Below are 13,891 nucleotides of genomic sequence, written 5' to 3'. Positions count from 1 at the left end.
TTTTTTTTTTTTTTTTTTTTTTTTTTTTTTTTTTTTTTTTTTTTTTTTTTTTTTTTTTTTTTTTTTTTGGCCGGCCGCGGCGCACAGTAGGTGCTCAGGGGCGCCTGGGAAAGGCTTGCCCCAGCCCTCGTTCAAGTTTGTGGGTGGGCCTTGGGAAGGAGACCTCCCTTACCCACAGACAAAAAGTTGTACGTGATGGCGAGGTGCCCGGGCCAGCCCACAAAGGACCAGCAACCCTCCTGGGCCCCGGAACTGCTTCCTGACCTGGGTGGGCTCTGGAGGTGCTGCCCACCCCATCCCAGAGGCTGGGGCCTGGCAGGGGGCTGGGACTTGCCCCCCAGGCTGGGGGATGGGGGCAACTGGGGAACTTGTCTGGGGGCAGGACTGGTTCCTGCGTATTGCCATGGTGGGCAGAGTGGGAGGCACGGGCCTGTGCTCCGTAGCCAGAGGGCCCCGCAGCCTTGCTCCAGGCTACCCCTGGCTGCTCTGAGCCCCAGGACCTCGTGAAGGGTGGGGGTGCGTTGGTGGGGCTGGGTCCTTGCCCTCCCCCAGCTGAAGGTACAGTTCACGAACCAGTGTTTGGACACAGAGGGAGGGGGCCTCTAAGAGCACAGGCCATTTTTTGGTAAGTTCTGTAAATAATCATGGCAGTAACACTTTATGGTAAAGGAGCTTGCTGTGCGGAACCCGTGGGAAATGGGGACCCTCCGTCCCCTCAGCCCTGCGCCCAGCGGTGGCTTGCTGTGTTCATTTCTGTGCAGATGCTTACCACCCTGTTCCTGTGCACGGATATATTTTTACACACGGGGCTCGACAGCTGTCTGACTCTGTCAGTGGCAGGCCCTGCTTAGGCCAGGGTGGGGGTGGGGGACATCCAGAGGTCTTTGGGTCCAGCCCTCTGCCTCCAGGCCACGCCCACTTGTGTCCCCAGAGGGGCCCCGGCCTGCTGTGCAGGGGCTCGGAGCCCTGTCCTTGGAGGTCTCTTCCTTCCTTGGGTCTTGCTTGCTGACTGTCCCTGCCCCGTGGCCTTCTGAGCGTGTTGGCTCCTCTCCTCCTGGGGCAGTGGGGTGCGTCTTCCCTGGCCTGGCAGTACACACGGGCAGTNTCCTCCTGGGGCAGTGGGGTGCGTCTTCCCTGGCCTGGCAGTACACACGGGCAGTGGGGTCCTCCTTCTCTTCTAAATTTAGCCTAGGACCACCCGTGCAGAGCAACCTTCTCTGGGTCCCAACCCTTGCCTCAGGAGGCCAGTAAGGCCGTTGCCCGAGGATGTCTAGGCAACTGGGAGGGAAGACCCATGCTGGGATCCATTGCAGAGGTCCTCAGGGTTCCTCCTGGCCTGGGATTCCGGGGCATGTGGACGGGGGTCTCTCCTGGCCTTTCCGCGGGAGTGCTTGTGTGCAGGGCTAGCAGAGGACTGTGCATAGGAAGAGTGCTTTTTCCCAGAATGCCTAGAATGGGTGAGGTGGGAACTGGGTTTTGACGGATGCCTAGGAGTTCATCCAGCAGGGCGCGACGGGGAGGCCACTCAGGTTCAATGGCAAAGTGTGTGTTCAAGACAAGGCCGCTGGTGGGCCGCTGTGAGCCAGCGCCCCTGCATTTGTGCAGAGTACCCCCATGTGTTGCCTCTTGAATGCTGTAATTATGGGCCTGTAACCACCCTAGACTGGGTGCTTCTTACAGACAGGACCCATCTGAACCTCTCTTTGTCCCCAGGGCCGAGCCTGGCAAAACCAGAGATGCCTGCCCCGTGTTGGCCCAATGAATGAACCAGATTCAGACCAGCAGGGGTGCTGTGGTTTAGGAGGGGCTTGGGGTTTCTTGGGGGGAGGTTTTTTATGTCACCCCGGAGGGCTCTGGGCTCTCATTTGCGCCAGCTGCCTGGTCTCCTGGCCGTATTTGCTTCATGTTTGAATTTCTCTTCGTTCCTAGTCTGGCCTAGGAACCCTGGGCCCTGCTCCGAGAACCCCAGCGCATGGGGGTGGGGGAACAGCACGGGCAGGGAGAACAGGGGCACCCTCACTAGGGGCTTGGGGAGGCCAAGCAGTCAGAGGGGCTGCCTGGAGGAGGTGGCCTCGGCTGGGTTGGCAGGTTGGGGAGGCTGGAATATGCCAGGAGGGCCTTTTGGGGATGGGGATGATCTGTACAAAGATGTAGGCACAGGGGGCATCCCATGCTGAGGGCTGGGGGGTCAGAGAGGGGTGGCAGGGGGACTGCGGCCCGGGTGGAGGGGAGGCCTGGCCCCAGAGAATAGTTGGAGTCACGTGAACTTTCAGGTGCCATGGTGGAAGCAAGTGGGGGGTGGCGGTGGCTCTGAGGGCTGTGAGCAGGGCAGGCCACGTGGGAAGGGGGACCCCGAATGGGACCCTCAGTGCGGATGGAATCCCGGGATCACTGCGGGGTTTGGGGGGGCGGCCCCAAGCTGGACACCACCTCATCCCCTTCCCTTTGATCCTTCCAGAGGCTGGCGACGCCGGCTGGGCTCGGGGAGAGCCCGCCGAGAGGGGACTGTGAGCGGCACTGGGGCTGCCCCGGCCTGCTGGAACTGGGCACCATGAACGACGTGGCCATCGTGAAGGAGGGCTGGCTGCACAAGAGAGGTCAGTGCCCTCGGGGGCGGGGCGGGGCCGGGGTCCGGAGCTGGCCTGCAGGCTTCCCCTCGGGTGGTGTGGGGCCCGTGGGCTGGCTGGCATAGGGCTGCCTGGCTGGGGCCCTTGGGCGGGAGAGCCACTGCCGCCTCCCTCCCTGCTTTCCTGGAAGGCAGTGAGGACACTGGGGCTCGTCCAAGGCCCGGCTCGCTGGCGGCCCGGGGCACTGCCCGAGGGCTCCTGAGGGCAGGGCAGAGTTGCTTGGCCTGGCCGGGTGCCTGCCTCAGGCCTGGGCTGTGGGGTGGGGGGGCCCTGCACCACCCCGGGGCCCAGCTTGGGGCGTGTTTGTGCTGGAGCAGTGAGCTGCCTGAGCTCCACGCCCGCCCAGCCTCCCCTGTCTGCACTCACAGGGCCCTGTGCCCAGGGAGGGGCTTGGCGGGTCCTGGCGGGGCTGGAGCCGTGGCTTTGTGGCCTTGCCCACAGCCCCCTGCCCCACGGCCCTCCGTTGCTCAGGAATGGGTAGTGGAGGATGGACAGGCCTCACGTCCAGGTGCCCCTGGCAAGTGACTCCCTCCTGCCTCAGGGCGGGGATTAGCTACCCCCCCCCTTCCTCTTCCTCCAGACCTGTTCCTTCCCGAAGCTCTGATGACCCCAGCTAGCTAGTTCACGGCGCCTCACGCACGCGCCGCAGCAATGGCTGGAGGGTGCCCCATCCTCACCCCAGGGCCCCACAGGCTCTTGGGAGGGGGAACCTCCGCTGCGGAGGGAACAGGCAGGGAGGTGGGGCAAAAGTGGGTGTCAGGAGACTGGGTTTTGTAGGATGCATAGGAGCTCCCCAGCAGAGTGGGCTGGGAAGCCGCAGGAGCTGCAGTCGGAGGTGAGAAGTGGCAGGAATGAGGAATTGGGAGCTGTAGGGGGCTTGAAGGAGAGGGTCAAGGATGGGGTCAGCTGTGTGTTTCTAGAGCTTCCTTCAGCAGCTGTAGGGAGGACAGTGCTCCAGGACTTGAGACAGAGGTGAGGAGGCTCCAGGGCCTTGTGGGGAGCCTGTCTGCCTAGCTTGCCCTAAGCACCCCCGCACCCACCTGCCTTCTAGATCCACCCCCCTACTGCTCACCTCCTCCTTGCTTCCCCAGGAGTCCTGCTTCCTGCTTGGAGCCCCTTTGCTGGGTCCAGCCCTGTCTGCCTCACCTTACAGCCCGCTTTGATGTCCCCTCCCTCTTCACCTGGCCCCGTGCCTTTCCTCTGTGCCTGGCAGCAGCACGCATCCACAGCCGCCTACCTGAGACGAGTACCCCTTCATCCTTGGCAAACATTTGTTGACTGTTAGATTAAGGGCTGATGCAGGAGATGCCTGGGCCTCAGGGCTGCCCGAGGCCCCTGACCCAGTTACTGGGACATCCACTGGCCAGCCAGGCTGGGGCAGGGGTGCCTTTCTGAAACCGGGGTGAACTCCAGGTTGCCACTCGGGGCATGTGCCTTCTGAAGAGCCTGGGGAGTTAGGGTGTCAGGCCCAGTGGGTCATCCAGAGAGCTGAGTTTGAATCTGACTTAGCTGCTTCGTCATTGCCAGTCTCTGTTGAGCTCTTTGGGCCCTGGTTTCCCTGTGTCTATGATGGGAATGGTGGCGGGGAACGGCCTGGTGATGTCTGGTTGTGGTTTATCGGGGGCCCTAAGTCAGGGTAGTCAGCCTCAGCAGCCTCCAGGCCTTGCTGCCTGTCCTCTGCTCCCCTTGGGGAGGTGGGCATCCATCTGTGGGGAGTGACCTTTGGGCTGTTTCCTGGGTGTCGTGATGCTTTGTGCTCTGGGCCAGAGCAGCCGCCGTGGGCAGAGGGGGGTCCAGCCCGGGTGGTGAGTTCCAGCCCTGCACTGACCTGTTCTGGGGGCCAGGCAAGCCTCAGGGCCTCATGTCCCAGTGTGTCCAGTGGGGAGCTGGTCCCCAGGATGGCAAGATCAAGCTGCTAAGGGCTCAGGGTCGCTGGGAGGCAGGCGGGGCAGATGGGGTCCCCAGAGGCGCGGGTGGGCTTCCCGAGCAGACCTAGCAGCAAGCAGTGCTGGCGGCCCGGTGGGCTCAGCATTGCTCAAAGATTTGCATTTTCAAAGGTTTGGTTCCTGCTGTGCATTCTCCTGATTCTTAAAGGTTGACAAGTTAAAAAAAACCACGAGTGCTCCAGGATGTAGGTCTGGCTGAGCTCAGCCTGTGGTGTCCGGTTTTGTCCCCAGACTGCTCTGTGCTCAGGCCATGGGCTGGGTCTGTGCAGCTGGGTCGGGGCGTCCCTGCCCGCTGGCCCTGCTCTTGGAGCGCATGACCGTGTGGGCACCGTCTGCCCAGCCAGGCTTGTGGGGGTTTTCCTGGGGGTCCCTGACCCACAGACAGGCTGGCTGGATCGGGTGGACCAGGTGGACCAGGAAGGGGGAGGAAGGCAGTGAGGAGCTGGGTGGAGGCTGAGGGAGGGGCTCTGAGCCTGGGTGGGGGGCCTCGGACAGGCACCCCTGCGCCCGCTCAGGCTGGTTGTTGGCCAGGAGGGACCAGCAGAGGCGTGCGCTCAGCTGTCCTCACCGGAACGCGGTGCGGCCGGCCGGGAGTGGGGCTGCTCTGCTCCTGGGACCGGCGTGGAAGCACGTCACCAGCGAGGTCTGCGGGCACGTGTGCGCCTCGGCGTCCATCCTCCCCCAGCAGAGGGGCAGTGGTGGCCCTGAGTTCCTGGAACGCCGCGGGCCTGCTGCCTTTCCTCGCATGGGTCCGCCTGCGGTTCTTGGCGGGGGGTGGCCTCCGGGGCTCTGCTTTCTCTCACCGCCCCTCCCTCAGTGGTGGCGAGGTCCTGTTTCCTGCAGTGGCCATGGCATTGCCTGTGTCCCTCCTGTGGCTCTGAGGTGGGGACACGGTGGTTCCTCCTACTCCGTCCCTGGCCCTGTGGTCCCCGTGTGGAGGCAGCCTGGGTCCCCTTGGGGGGAGGTGGCCGCTTTGCCGAGCAGATGCCAGGGGACAGGCCTGCGGGGCCTGTTTGACGCGGTTCTGAGCACCAGCGGCCCTGGGGTTGCCGCGGAGACCCTGCAGCCTTGTTCGTCTGCCCTGGGGTGGGGGTGGGGGTGTGGGTGCTGCAGTGGCCTCGCCAGGGCAGGGCTAGAGTGGGACCACCCATGGTGGGCGTCAGCTCCTCGGACCCTGTGCCCCAGGCTGTAAGGTCAGGGCTGCCCTGGGCCTCCTGTGTGCCTCAGTTTCCCTGACTGTCGGGGGAGGGGTGGCCCCAGCACCCTTCCAGGTCACGCTGAGGTGGCTGTGGCTTTGGTCCCGGCAGCCCCCTGGTAGCTCGTGCCATGCTGCGTGTCTGTGAGGGCCAGGGGGCAGCTAGGTGCAAGGGCGGCCAGGCCTGGGACTGGAAGGTATGCTCCAGGGCCTGCTGGCCTGGGTGTGTGGCCGTGGCCACGGCCGCCACCGCGGGGGGCTGTTTCCTGTTTTGTGAGCATGTTGGGTTCTCCGTGCAGAACAAACAACAGAAGAGGAAGCTGGGGTGACACGCTCAGGGGGTGAGGGGTCACCACCCGCCAACCCTGGGTCCCTTGGCCCATGCTGGTGGCCCCAGCAGCTGGCTGTGGCATGCTTTCTGGGCAGGGCTGCCCTGCGGTGGGCCGGCCTCCATGAAGGCGGGTGGGGAGGGGCCTCTGCTCCCTCCAGCTGGCCCTGGACGGCACAGTGCACTTGATGGAGAAGGGACCCTGAGGCCCGGAACGAGGGGGCCGGAGCACCGTGCCCAGACCCCCACCTGCCAGCAGCTCTCAGGAGAGGCCAGCCTGGGTTGCACCAGGCCCGGTTCCTAGAAGTGCTGTGGGGTGGCGCGGGGTGGGAGCTGGGCCGGCTGCCACTGGCGTCGCTTCTGCCCAGGCACACCCAGCTGGGCTCAGGGCCAGCGGCCTCCCCGTGGGCGCTCCCGTAACTGGAGCCCGTGGCTGTGGCTCTGCGCCCGCTTGCCGGGGCTACCCCGCAGTGGCTGATGCCTGCCGTTCCTGTCCACTTGCCACGCCCAGCCCCTGCCCAGCGGCTGCACGGATAGGCCCCCAGCCCAGATCTGGCTCCGCACAGGCTGGCAGAGGTCCCCAGGATTCCAGGCTGGGGTGGGCCAGGCAGGGCGAGCCACAGGCCAGCTCCTGGGAGCTGCGCATCCCCTGCCGGGCCCAACCCTCACTTTCCTTCTCCCCGCATTCAGGTGTGTGTCTGTAACCGTAAGAAATAGTAGACCCTATTTCGGGGACGTGAGAGTCAATGGCCTGGTTGGGGACGGGTTCCTCTGTGCCGCTTCTGCCAACCTGGGTGCTCCGAGGTGGGATCTCTGCACTCTGGATTTCGGTTCGCAGAGCTCCAGGTGGGTCCCAGGACTGTAGTGCCCTCTCCCCAGGCCTGTGACCCGAGGGGCCATCGGATATGGGGGCAGCCGGTGGACTGATGGGCCTGGGGGCTGCCCGCTCGACCTGCCAGCTCCCTGGGATGCTCGTTGAGGCAGAGGCGTGGGTGTGGCTGCCCTGAGCCCCCCACCACACCCCACACCCAGGTCTTTGAAACTCAGCCTCCCCGAACCCCACTGTGGTGAGGCCAGGTGCGTATCAGTTGGAGTGGGCAGGTGAGGCAGGTGACCCAGTAACTGGCTCGTTGAGGAAGACTGGAACTAGGTGGGGGATGGGGGGGTGGGCGCACAGGCCCAGGCTGGTGCAGGGAGAGTGGGCAGGGGCATAGCGGAGGGCACCAGGGCAGTGGGGCTGTGGCCTTGCCCGAGGGGGCTCTGGCTGAGCAGTGGTGTGGGTGAGGGGCAGGAGGCTAGCAGTGAGACAGCGGGTGTGGGTGCGGGCCGTGGGGACCAAGCCACGTGGGCACATCCCAGGGGACGTGGATGTGTGGCAGCCAGGCTGGGACTCCGGGTGGCCTCTCCTGCGTGCGGACGGCGATGCCTAAGGAGGAGGTGGGGTGCGCGGCAAGGCCGGCGGCCGGGTGGGGCGTCTAGGCGGAGGTGATCTGCAGGCAGAGGGGGTTTGGACGTGGCGGTTGGTGGGAGGCACTGTCCTGAGGCAGGAGGGAGGCGAGGAGCGGCCCCCAGTGCCTTCCCTGTGCTCCTGAGTCTTCCTGTGTGCATTGGACTGTGACTTTGGGGGCCTGCGTGCTGGATAGCAGAGTCAAAGACCTGTGAAGGTCTGGGCAGGACCGGCATCTCTGCTTGTCATCTGTGACCTTGAGAGTCCCTACTTGGGCCTCAGTTTCCCCAGGGACCTGGTGGGCATAATGGGCCCTGTCCTCCCTGCCTGCCAGCGGGTCCTTCTGGGAGGGCAGGGCAGGGTGGTGGCCGGGGGAGGGTCCAGCCAGGCTCGAGGGCCATGGTAGGGGAGCGTATGTCCTCCTCCACATGTCACCCCTCTGCTGGGCACGGAGCGGATGCCTCCTCCCAGCCACACCTGCCGTCCGAGCCCTGCCTCCGGGAGGACCCCGTGACTGCTGCCCTCGGAGAGGCTCCGTCTCGAGGAGCAGGTGTAATTCAGCCCCACAGGCCCAGGGCCCCGTCTGAGTGGGGTTATGAGACCCCCCTCCCGGTTTCTGGGGCTTCAGGGCTTTGGACCTCAGTCTGTGGCCCAGTATCCTGCCAGGAGGATGGGGACACGGGACCTGGGCTTGTGCACAGGCAGAGACCTGGCAAGATGACCCGTGCCCGCTGCCCGCCCGCTGCCTGCCCCCTTCCTGGTGGGCGGCGATGGATGGGCTGCCGTCAGCAGGGCTGTTTGCTCACTGTGCTGGAGAAGGTAAATGGGCGCCCGGCAGCTGTCGGCCCGCGATGGATGTGTTGGCGGCAGGGGACCGCACGGTCGCCGCTGTCAGCTGGCGCCCGCTCCCCGGGCCTGCTGGGGCTCGCTTTGCTGTGGAAAAACAGCTCGGCGCCGCCTGGCACCCTGCCAGCCGCCTGCCACTGCCACCACTGCTGTGGCAAAGTGTTTATCCAGCAGTTTCCCCGGGAACTGGGGACTCAGAGGGAATGTGCACGGAGTTCGGGGCACGGTGGCTGAGTGGGCTGGGACCAGGTGTGGCGTGCCGTGAGCCAGCACCTGGCAACATGGAGGGCTCTGGAGCGTCAGGCCTGGGACTGTGGTGGGACCCCCGGCTTGCCCACAGCATGGGTCTCAGCCCCCAGGTCCTGTGGGGTGCCCTGATCATAGCGTGGCTTAGGACACATGCCCGGGAGCCACGGCGGGGGCAAGCCCTCAGCCTCTGCCTGTCTTGTCCCCAGGCCCTCGCCCCGTGGCCCTGTCAGGGTGATGTGGGCTGTGGGAGGCCAGGGTTCCTTATGAGGAACCTCCCTCCCTCTGGGATCCCCCAGCCTCTTCCTGGGCATGAGCTGGCTCCCAAGATGAGCAGAGATGTTGGAAGGGCCCTCCTGGTGGAGGACACATGGGGACGCTGAGGGGCCGGTTCTGGGAGCTGAGGGGCCCTTTCAGGGGCGAGAGGAGGTAGGGGGGCTCTGGTCTGGGCAGAATAGGAGCCCGGCTAAGCCTGCGTGCCCCCCCCCACCCCAGCTGGAGCCCTTACTGTGGGTGCACGAGTCCCCTTCGCTGGCGGCTGGGCAGCACATGGTCTCTGAGGGGTGGGTGTGGTGCTGCGGGGCTGAGGGGCAGTATGGGTCCCTCCCTGACCCTGGCCCAGGGCTGGGCTTCTGAGAGAACCCTGAGTGGGGAAGGAGATGCTCCCCACCCAGGGACAGACCCTCTGGGTAGGGGTGCCTGCCCCCGGTTTTCGCTGTGGCTCCTGTCTGGCAGTGGCAGGTACGGGGTCCTCCTGGCTGGGCTGCTGAGCTGCGTGTAGGGGACTCCGAGGCTGGTGCTGAGACCCCATGTGGGCCTTGGTCTGCAGTGTTTGCACGGGGTGGGGTGGGGCGGGAGGAGAGCTGCTCCGGGGGTCCTGGGCTTTGGCTGTGAGTGGCAGGGACCAAAGCCATGCCCGGGGCCTGGGTACAGACCATGTCCTGCTGCCCCCCGAGTGGCTGCCAGATCACCCTAGCTGTGAGCAGGCATTTGTCCCCAAAGGTGTGGTGGGGACCCCCATTTAGGCAGTCGTGTCCTAAAGGGCAGACTCGGGCCCCCCTGTTTGTCACCTGGCCAGAGTGAAGGCTCCGGAATTCCCTCCAGCAGCACCGGCTAATGTGTGTCCCCACCCAGTGCCCACGGCCCCAGTCCTGTGCATGCCCCATGCGGTCCATCCTGTGCCACCCCAAGCCCTGGGAGAGAGCAGGGCTCTGGGACCCCCCATCTGTCTGGGCTGGACTCATTCAGAGGCAGGCCATGGCCCAGGATGCATCTGGCACCGCCTCGGTGCCCAGGTGACCGCCAAGCTGCACCCGCCAGGCAGAAGGGCTCTGTGTGTTTCAGAGCCTTGGCCCCGGCCTCCCCAGGGTCCCCACTCCTCAGGGGGTCTGTGTGACGGGCTGCCCAGGTGGGGGACTGAGTGAGGCCGCCTTCCCTGGCCCTCCATCCCACCTGGGTGTTGTGTGGCTTTTGGGCTCAGCCATGTGGGGCACAGGCTGGGGACCGACTGTGGCCCTGTTCAGTGCCCTGGGGCTGGGGGCTGGTGGAGGGCCCAGCAGAGTCAGACCTTGTCCGGGGCTCAGCCAGGTCGGGTGCCTGCCCCCTGCTTCTTCCCTGCCAGTGTTGCTCCCTTGCCCCCCCTCCCTGGTTCTGGGTTCCAGAACCTTCCCAGCCCTGGAGTGGGGTAGGAGGTGAAGGCTACTGGACCACAGGTGCAGGGCCAAGTGGCCGGCCGGGGTGAGTCCTGGGTACTTAGCAGCACTGGCACCCCTGTTTCTGGGACCAGGGACCCAGTGGGGAAACTGAGGTCCGCTCTGGCATGTGGGTGCTGGTGAGCAGGTGTACACGTGCGGACTGCGGGCACAGGGCACGGTGCTGGGGGGCCGTGCCGGGCACGGTGGGGGCTGGCGGCAGTTGGTGAATCAAGATAGATTTTCAGGGCTGCGCGGGCGAGGCGCTCATCAGTCTCCCCGCTCAGTTAGCATCCTGGGGAGCGGCAGCTGGCGGGATGGGAGGCACTCCATCAGGGGCCGACAGCTCCAGACTGGCGCGCAGGCGGGTGGGAGCGAGCGGCCCGGGACGGCACGGGTGGTGGGCTACGCGCAGCCCCCGGAGCCTACTCTGCTTGTGCCCACCCGCTGCACTGGCGGAGAAGGGGTATCTGTGGGGGACTCCCAGCCACCAGGGGCACGAGCAGTGTCCACACGAGGCCTGACCGCAGCCTTCCCAGCCCACCGTCTTCATGGGCTGGGGCGGCTCGGCGGAACTGGGCGGAGATCCTGCTAAATGCTGTTGGGGCACAGGGCAGGTCACTGGCCATCACTCAGGTCCTCCCTGTGCCGGCGGTGTTGGACCTGGAGGTGACCCCCCCATCCGCCTGCAGCCGGGCAAGCCCCCCACGGCCGGTGGACGGGTGGCGTGGAGCAGAGGGAGGGCTGGCTCTGTGGCCACACCCAGAGGTCCTTGGTGGGTGGGGAGGGGCTGGGCGGGGAGCACAGTGGAGGTGCCCGGTCCTGGATGGGTGGGGCCTTTGCTCCTCCCCCTCCCCTGGGGCTTAGCTGGGAGGGAAAGGTGGGGCCCAGAGCTTGGGGACCCCAGCCCCCCCCCCGAGACCTGCTGCCCAGTGGCCCCTGTGATAAAGCAGTTGTCTAATTAGTAAGTTCTCCGTTGTTCAAACTCCTTGCTCTGCAAAATGTAAATGAAACATTTTTTTTCTGGGTGTCAGTATGAAAAATGACAGTCGCTCGGATATCGCAGAGGACATCTGCTCTGCTTAAGTGTGAACGCTTGTTTATGGCTGATGTGGCGAAACTTTGGGGAAAACTTCCCCGTGTACCTGGGTAACCCATCGTGGGCTGCGGGGGTCAAGGGTGGTAGGTCGCAACCCGAGGACCTCACAGACACCTCCTGGGTCTGGCTTCACCGTGGGGCCCTGGACAGGGAGTGCTGTCACATGGACAGTGAGAGGCTGTCCCAGTGCCCAGCCTGGGGGGTTGGGCCCTGAGTCTCACTCACTATCCCCTCAGCGCCGCACACCAGGCTCCAGCCTGCAGGCCGCGGGCCAGCTGTGGTGGTGGACAGTCCACTGGCCACGGTCACTGTAGTAACTGGCTGGCCCCAGGTGGGTGGGGAGAGCTCAGCCCTGATACCCTGGTGGGTGGCCTCCCAGCCACCGCCTGCCCGCCATGCTGGGAGTGAGGGGCAGGGGACAGGGTCCCAGGGTTAGGGTGTCCTGCCTGCTTGGGTGCAGCGAGCTTCCAGCCCGCCGCAGGGACAGAGTTTCTATGACGAGGTGGAAGCAGGTGCCGCGGCCCCTCACTGCCCGCGTGTCTGCAGGGGAGTACATCAAAACCTGGCGGCCCCGCTACTTTCTCCTCAAGAATGACGGCACCTTCATCGGCTACAAGGAGCGGCCCCAGGATGTCGAGCAGCGAGAGTCCCCTCTCAACAACTTCTCTGTGGCTCGTAAGTGCCTGCGGTCACGCTGGGGCTACAGCCGGGTACTGCTGGGTGCAGGGGGCCAGCCCTGGCTGGACAGGTGGGCAGGGTGCCAGAAGTCCTCTGTGCCTGGCAGCCCCCATGCTGACATCCTCCAGGCCTCCATGTCTGGGGCCAGCAACAGCCAGGGATGAGGTGGGGCAGGGCTGCCTCTGAGTCACCGTGGGAACTGGTGAGTGGCGGGTTCTGGCTGGTGAGAGCTTTTGGTGCTGAGTCCCAAGGCTGGCGACCCTGGGGCTAGGGAGACCTGGCCATGGAGCTGGGCTGCCGGGGGGCAGGGGGGAGGATGCTGAGCCAGGCAGGCCTTCCAGCCTCGTCTCTGTTTCTGGTCTAGCTGCTCTGGAACCTGACTCTGCGCTGGGGCTGCCCAGGACACAGGCCGGGTGGGGGCAGGAGGGTGAGGGAGGGGCTCATGAGTGGACAGGCCTCCTGGTTCCCTCTTGGGATGCCCTCAGGTGCAGAGCGCGGTGCCTGCTGTGGGGGTCTGGGTTCCGCCCTGGGCTCCTGCACACATCTCCACTCTCTGGCTCACTCTGCCTTCCCTGCTGTTCAGCCTGGGGGCCTGGGGTCCTCCAGCTCTCTGCATCGCCTGGGGCAGGTTCCGGTCCAGGGTCTCCGGAGGAGGGAGCACGGGCTGACGGGGTTGGGGGGGCACATGGCTTCCATGACTACAGGAACATAGAGGAAGGGCGCTCCTGGACCCTGGCTGTCCTGCCCACCCTCCCAGTATACCTGGCACTGTGATGCAAGGGCAAGGGGCATGGCCAGTATACCCTGGCCTGAGGGCTTCTGTCAGGGAGGTTCCAGCCTGGGGGTCTCCCAGGGAGGCTTCACCGTGACCTGGGTCCAGCAAGTTCTGATTCCCTCCTTGCCCTCCAGCCTCAAGCTTCCATAAGGCAGCTGTTCGAGTAGGGACCCCAGGGTGAAGGAAGACCAAGTAGGCAGGCACCGTCGTCCCCTGCAGCCTGGTGGCCATGTGGGCTCCCCCTGGTGCCTCCTTGGCTGGGGCTGGGCGGGCTTCAGGGTTCCGGAAGGAGNTGGGGCTGGGCGGGCTTCAGGGTTCCGGAAGGAGGCTTGGCTGGGGTGGGTGCCACCTTGTTGGCAGGGGCGTGGGGACCCTCAGGAATGTTCTGTATAGGCACAGTGCAGAGGGGATGAGGGGGCTCTGCAGAGGCTCACAGGCTCCAAAGGGCTGCCTGAGCGGGGGGGGAGGGGCTGGGTCCTTGAAACCGGGCCATAGCCCAGCTGAGCTCCAGCCAAGGCACAGAGCCATGGGACAGGGAGGTAGCTGGGCTGGGGCCTCTGCGGCCAGGGGCTTTTCCTTGGGGATGGATTCCGGGTCGGGGGACAAGAAGTCAGGCTCTGAGATGGGTGCCAGGCACCTAGGTCCTGGGAAAACCTGGTCTCTGATGAGCGAGTAGGAGGTGGGTGTGCAGGACGGAGAAGACCAGCCACAGGGTGTTCTGTCCCCCACCCCCTGTTGACACAGGCCACCCTCCCCATAAGGCTGGCCCCAAGCCCCCTCCTGGCTCCCAGCCCTGATGGGCCACTGCCTTACACCCTGCTGAGCCCAGTGAGGGCTCAGACACTGGAATGTTGGAAACCCTTGTACTGGCCCTGGGCCCCCTCTCCGCTCTCACAGGCTGGGCCAGTATCAGCCTAGAATTTCTCAGTAGCACCCCCGACTGCCTCACCCCTCTGGGGCCTGGTGCATCCCCACAGTCCCTGGGCTCCTGGTGTGTGCACGCATTCCAGGTG

At 65.2% G+C, this 13,891-nt stretch overlaps 1 protein-coding gene across 1 annotated transcript in view; it reads left to right on the top strand.

Annotated features, from left to right (window-relative positions):
• Positions 1-13,891, top strand: part of AKT1 (AKT serine/threonine kinase 1) — a 27,767-nt gene that overhangs the window by 2,712 nt on the left and 11,164 nt on the right. Inside the window, exons 2-3 of the mRNA XM_034642003.1 lie at positions 2,459-2,597; positions 11,972-12,100. Coding sequence (XP_034497894.1) covers positions 2,459-2,597; positions 11,972-12,100 — 268 coding nt within the window. The remainder of the gene's footprint in view (positions 1-2,458; positions 2,598-11,971; positions 12,101-13,891) is intronic.

This window comes from Ailuropoda melanoleuca, chromosome 14, assembly GCF_002007445.2.
Source record: "Ailuropoda melanoleuca isolate Jingjing chromosome 14, ASM200744v2, whole genome shotgun sequence".
NCBI classification, from domain to species: Eukaryota; Metazoa; Chordata; class Mammalia; order Carnivora; family Ursidae; genus Ailuropoda; species Ailuropoda melanoleuca.
This window is presented reverse-complemented; position numbering and strand designations above follow the sequence as displayed.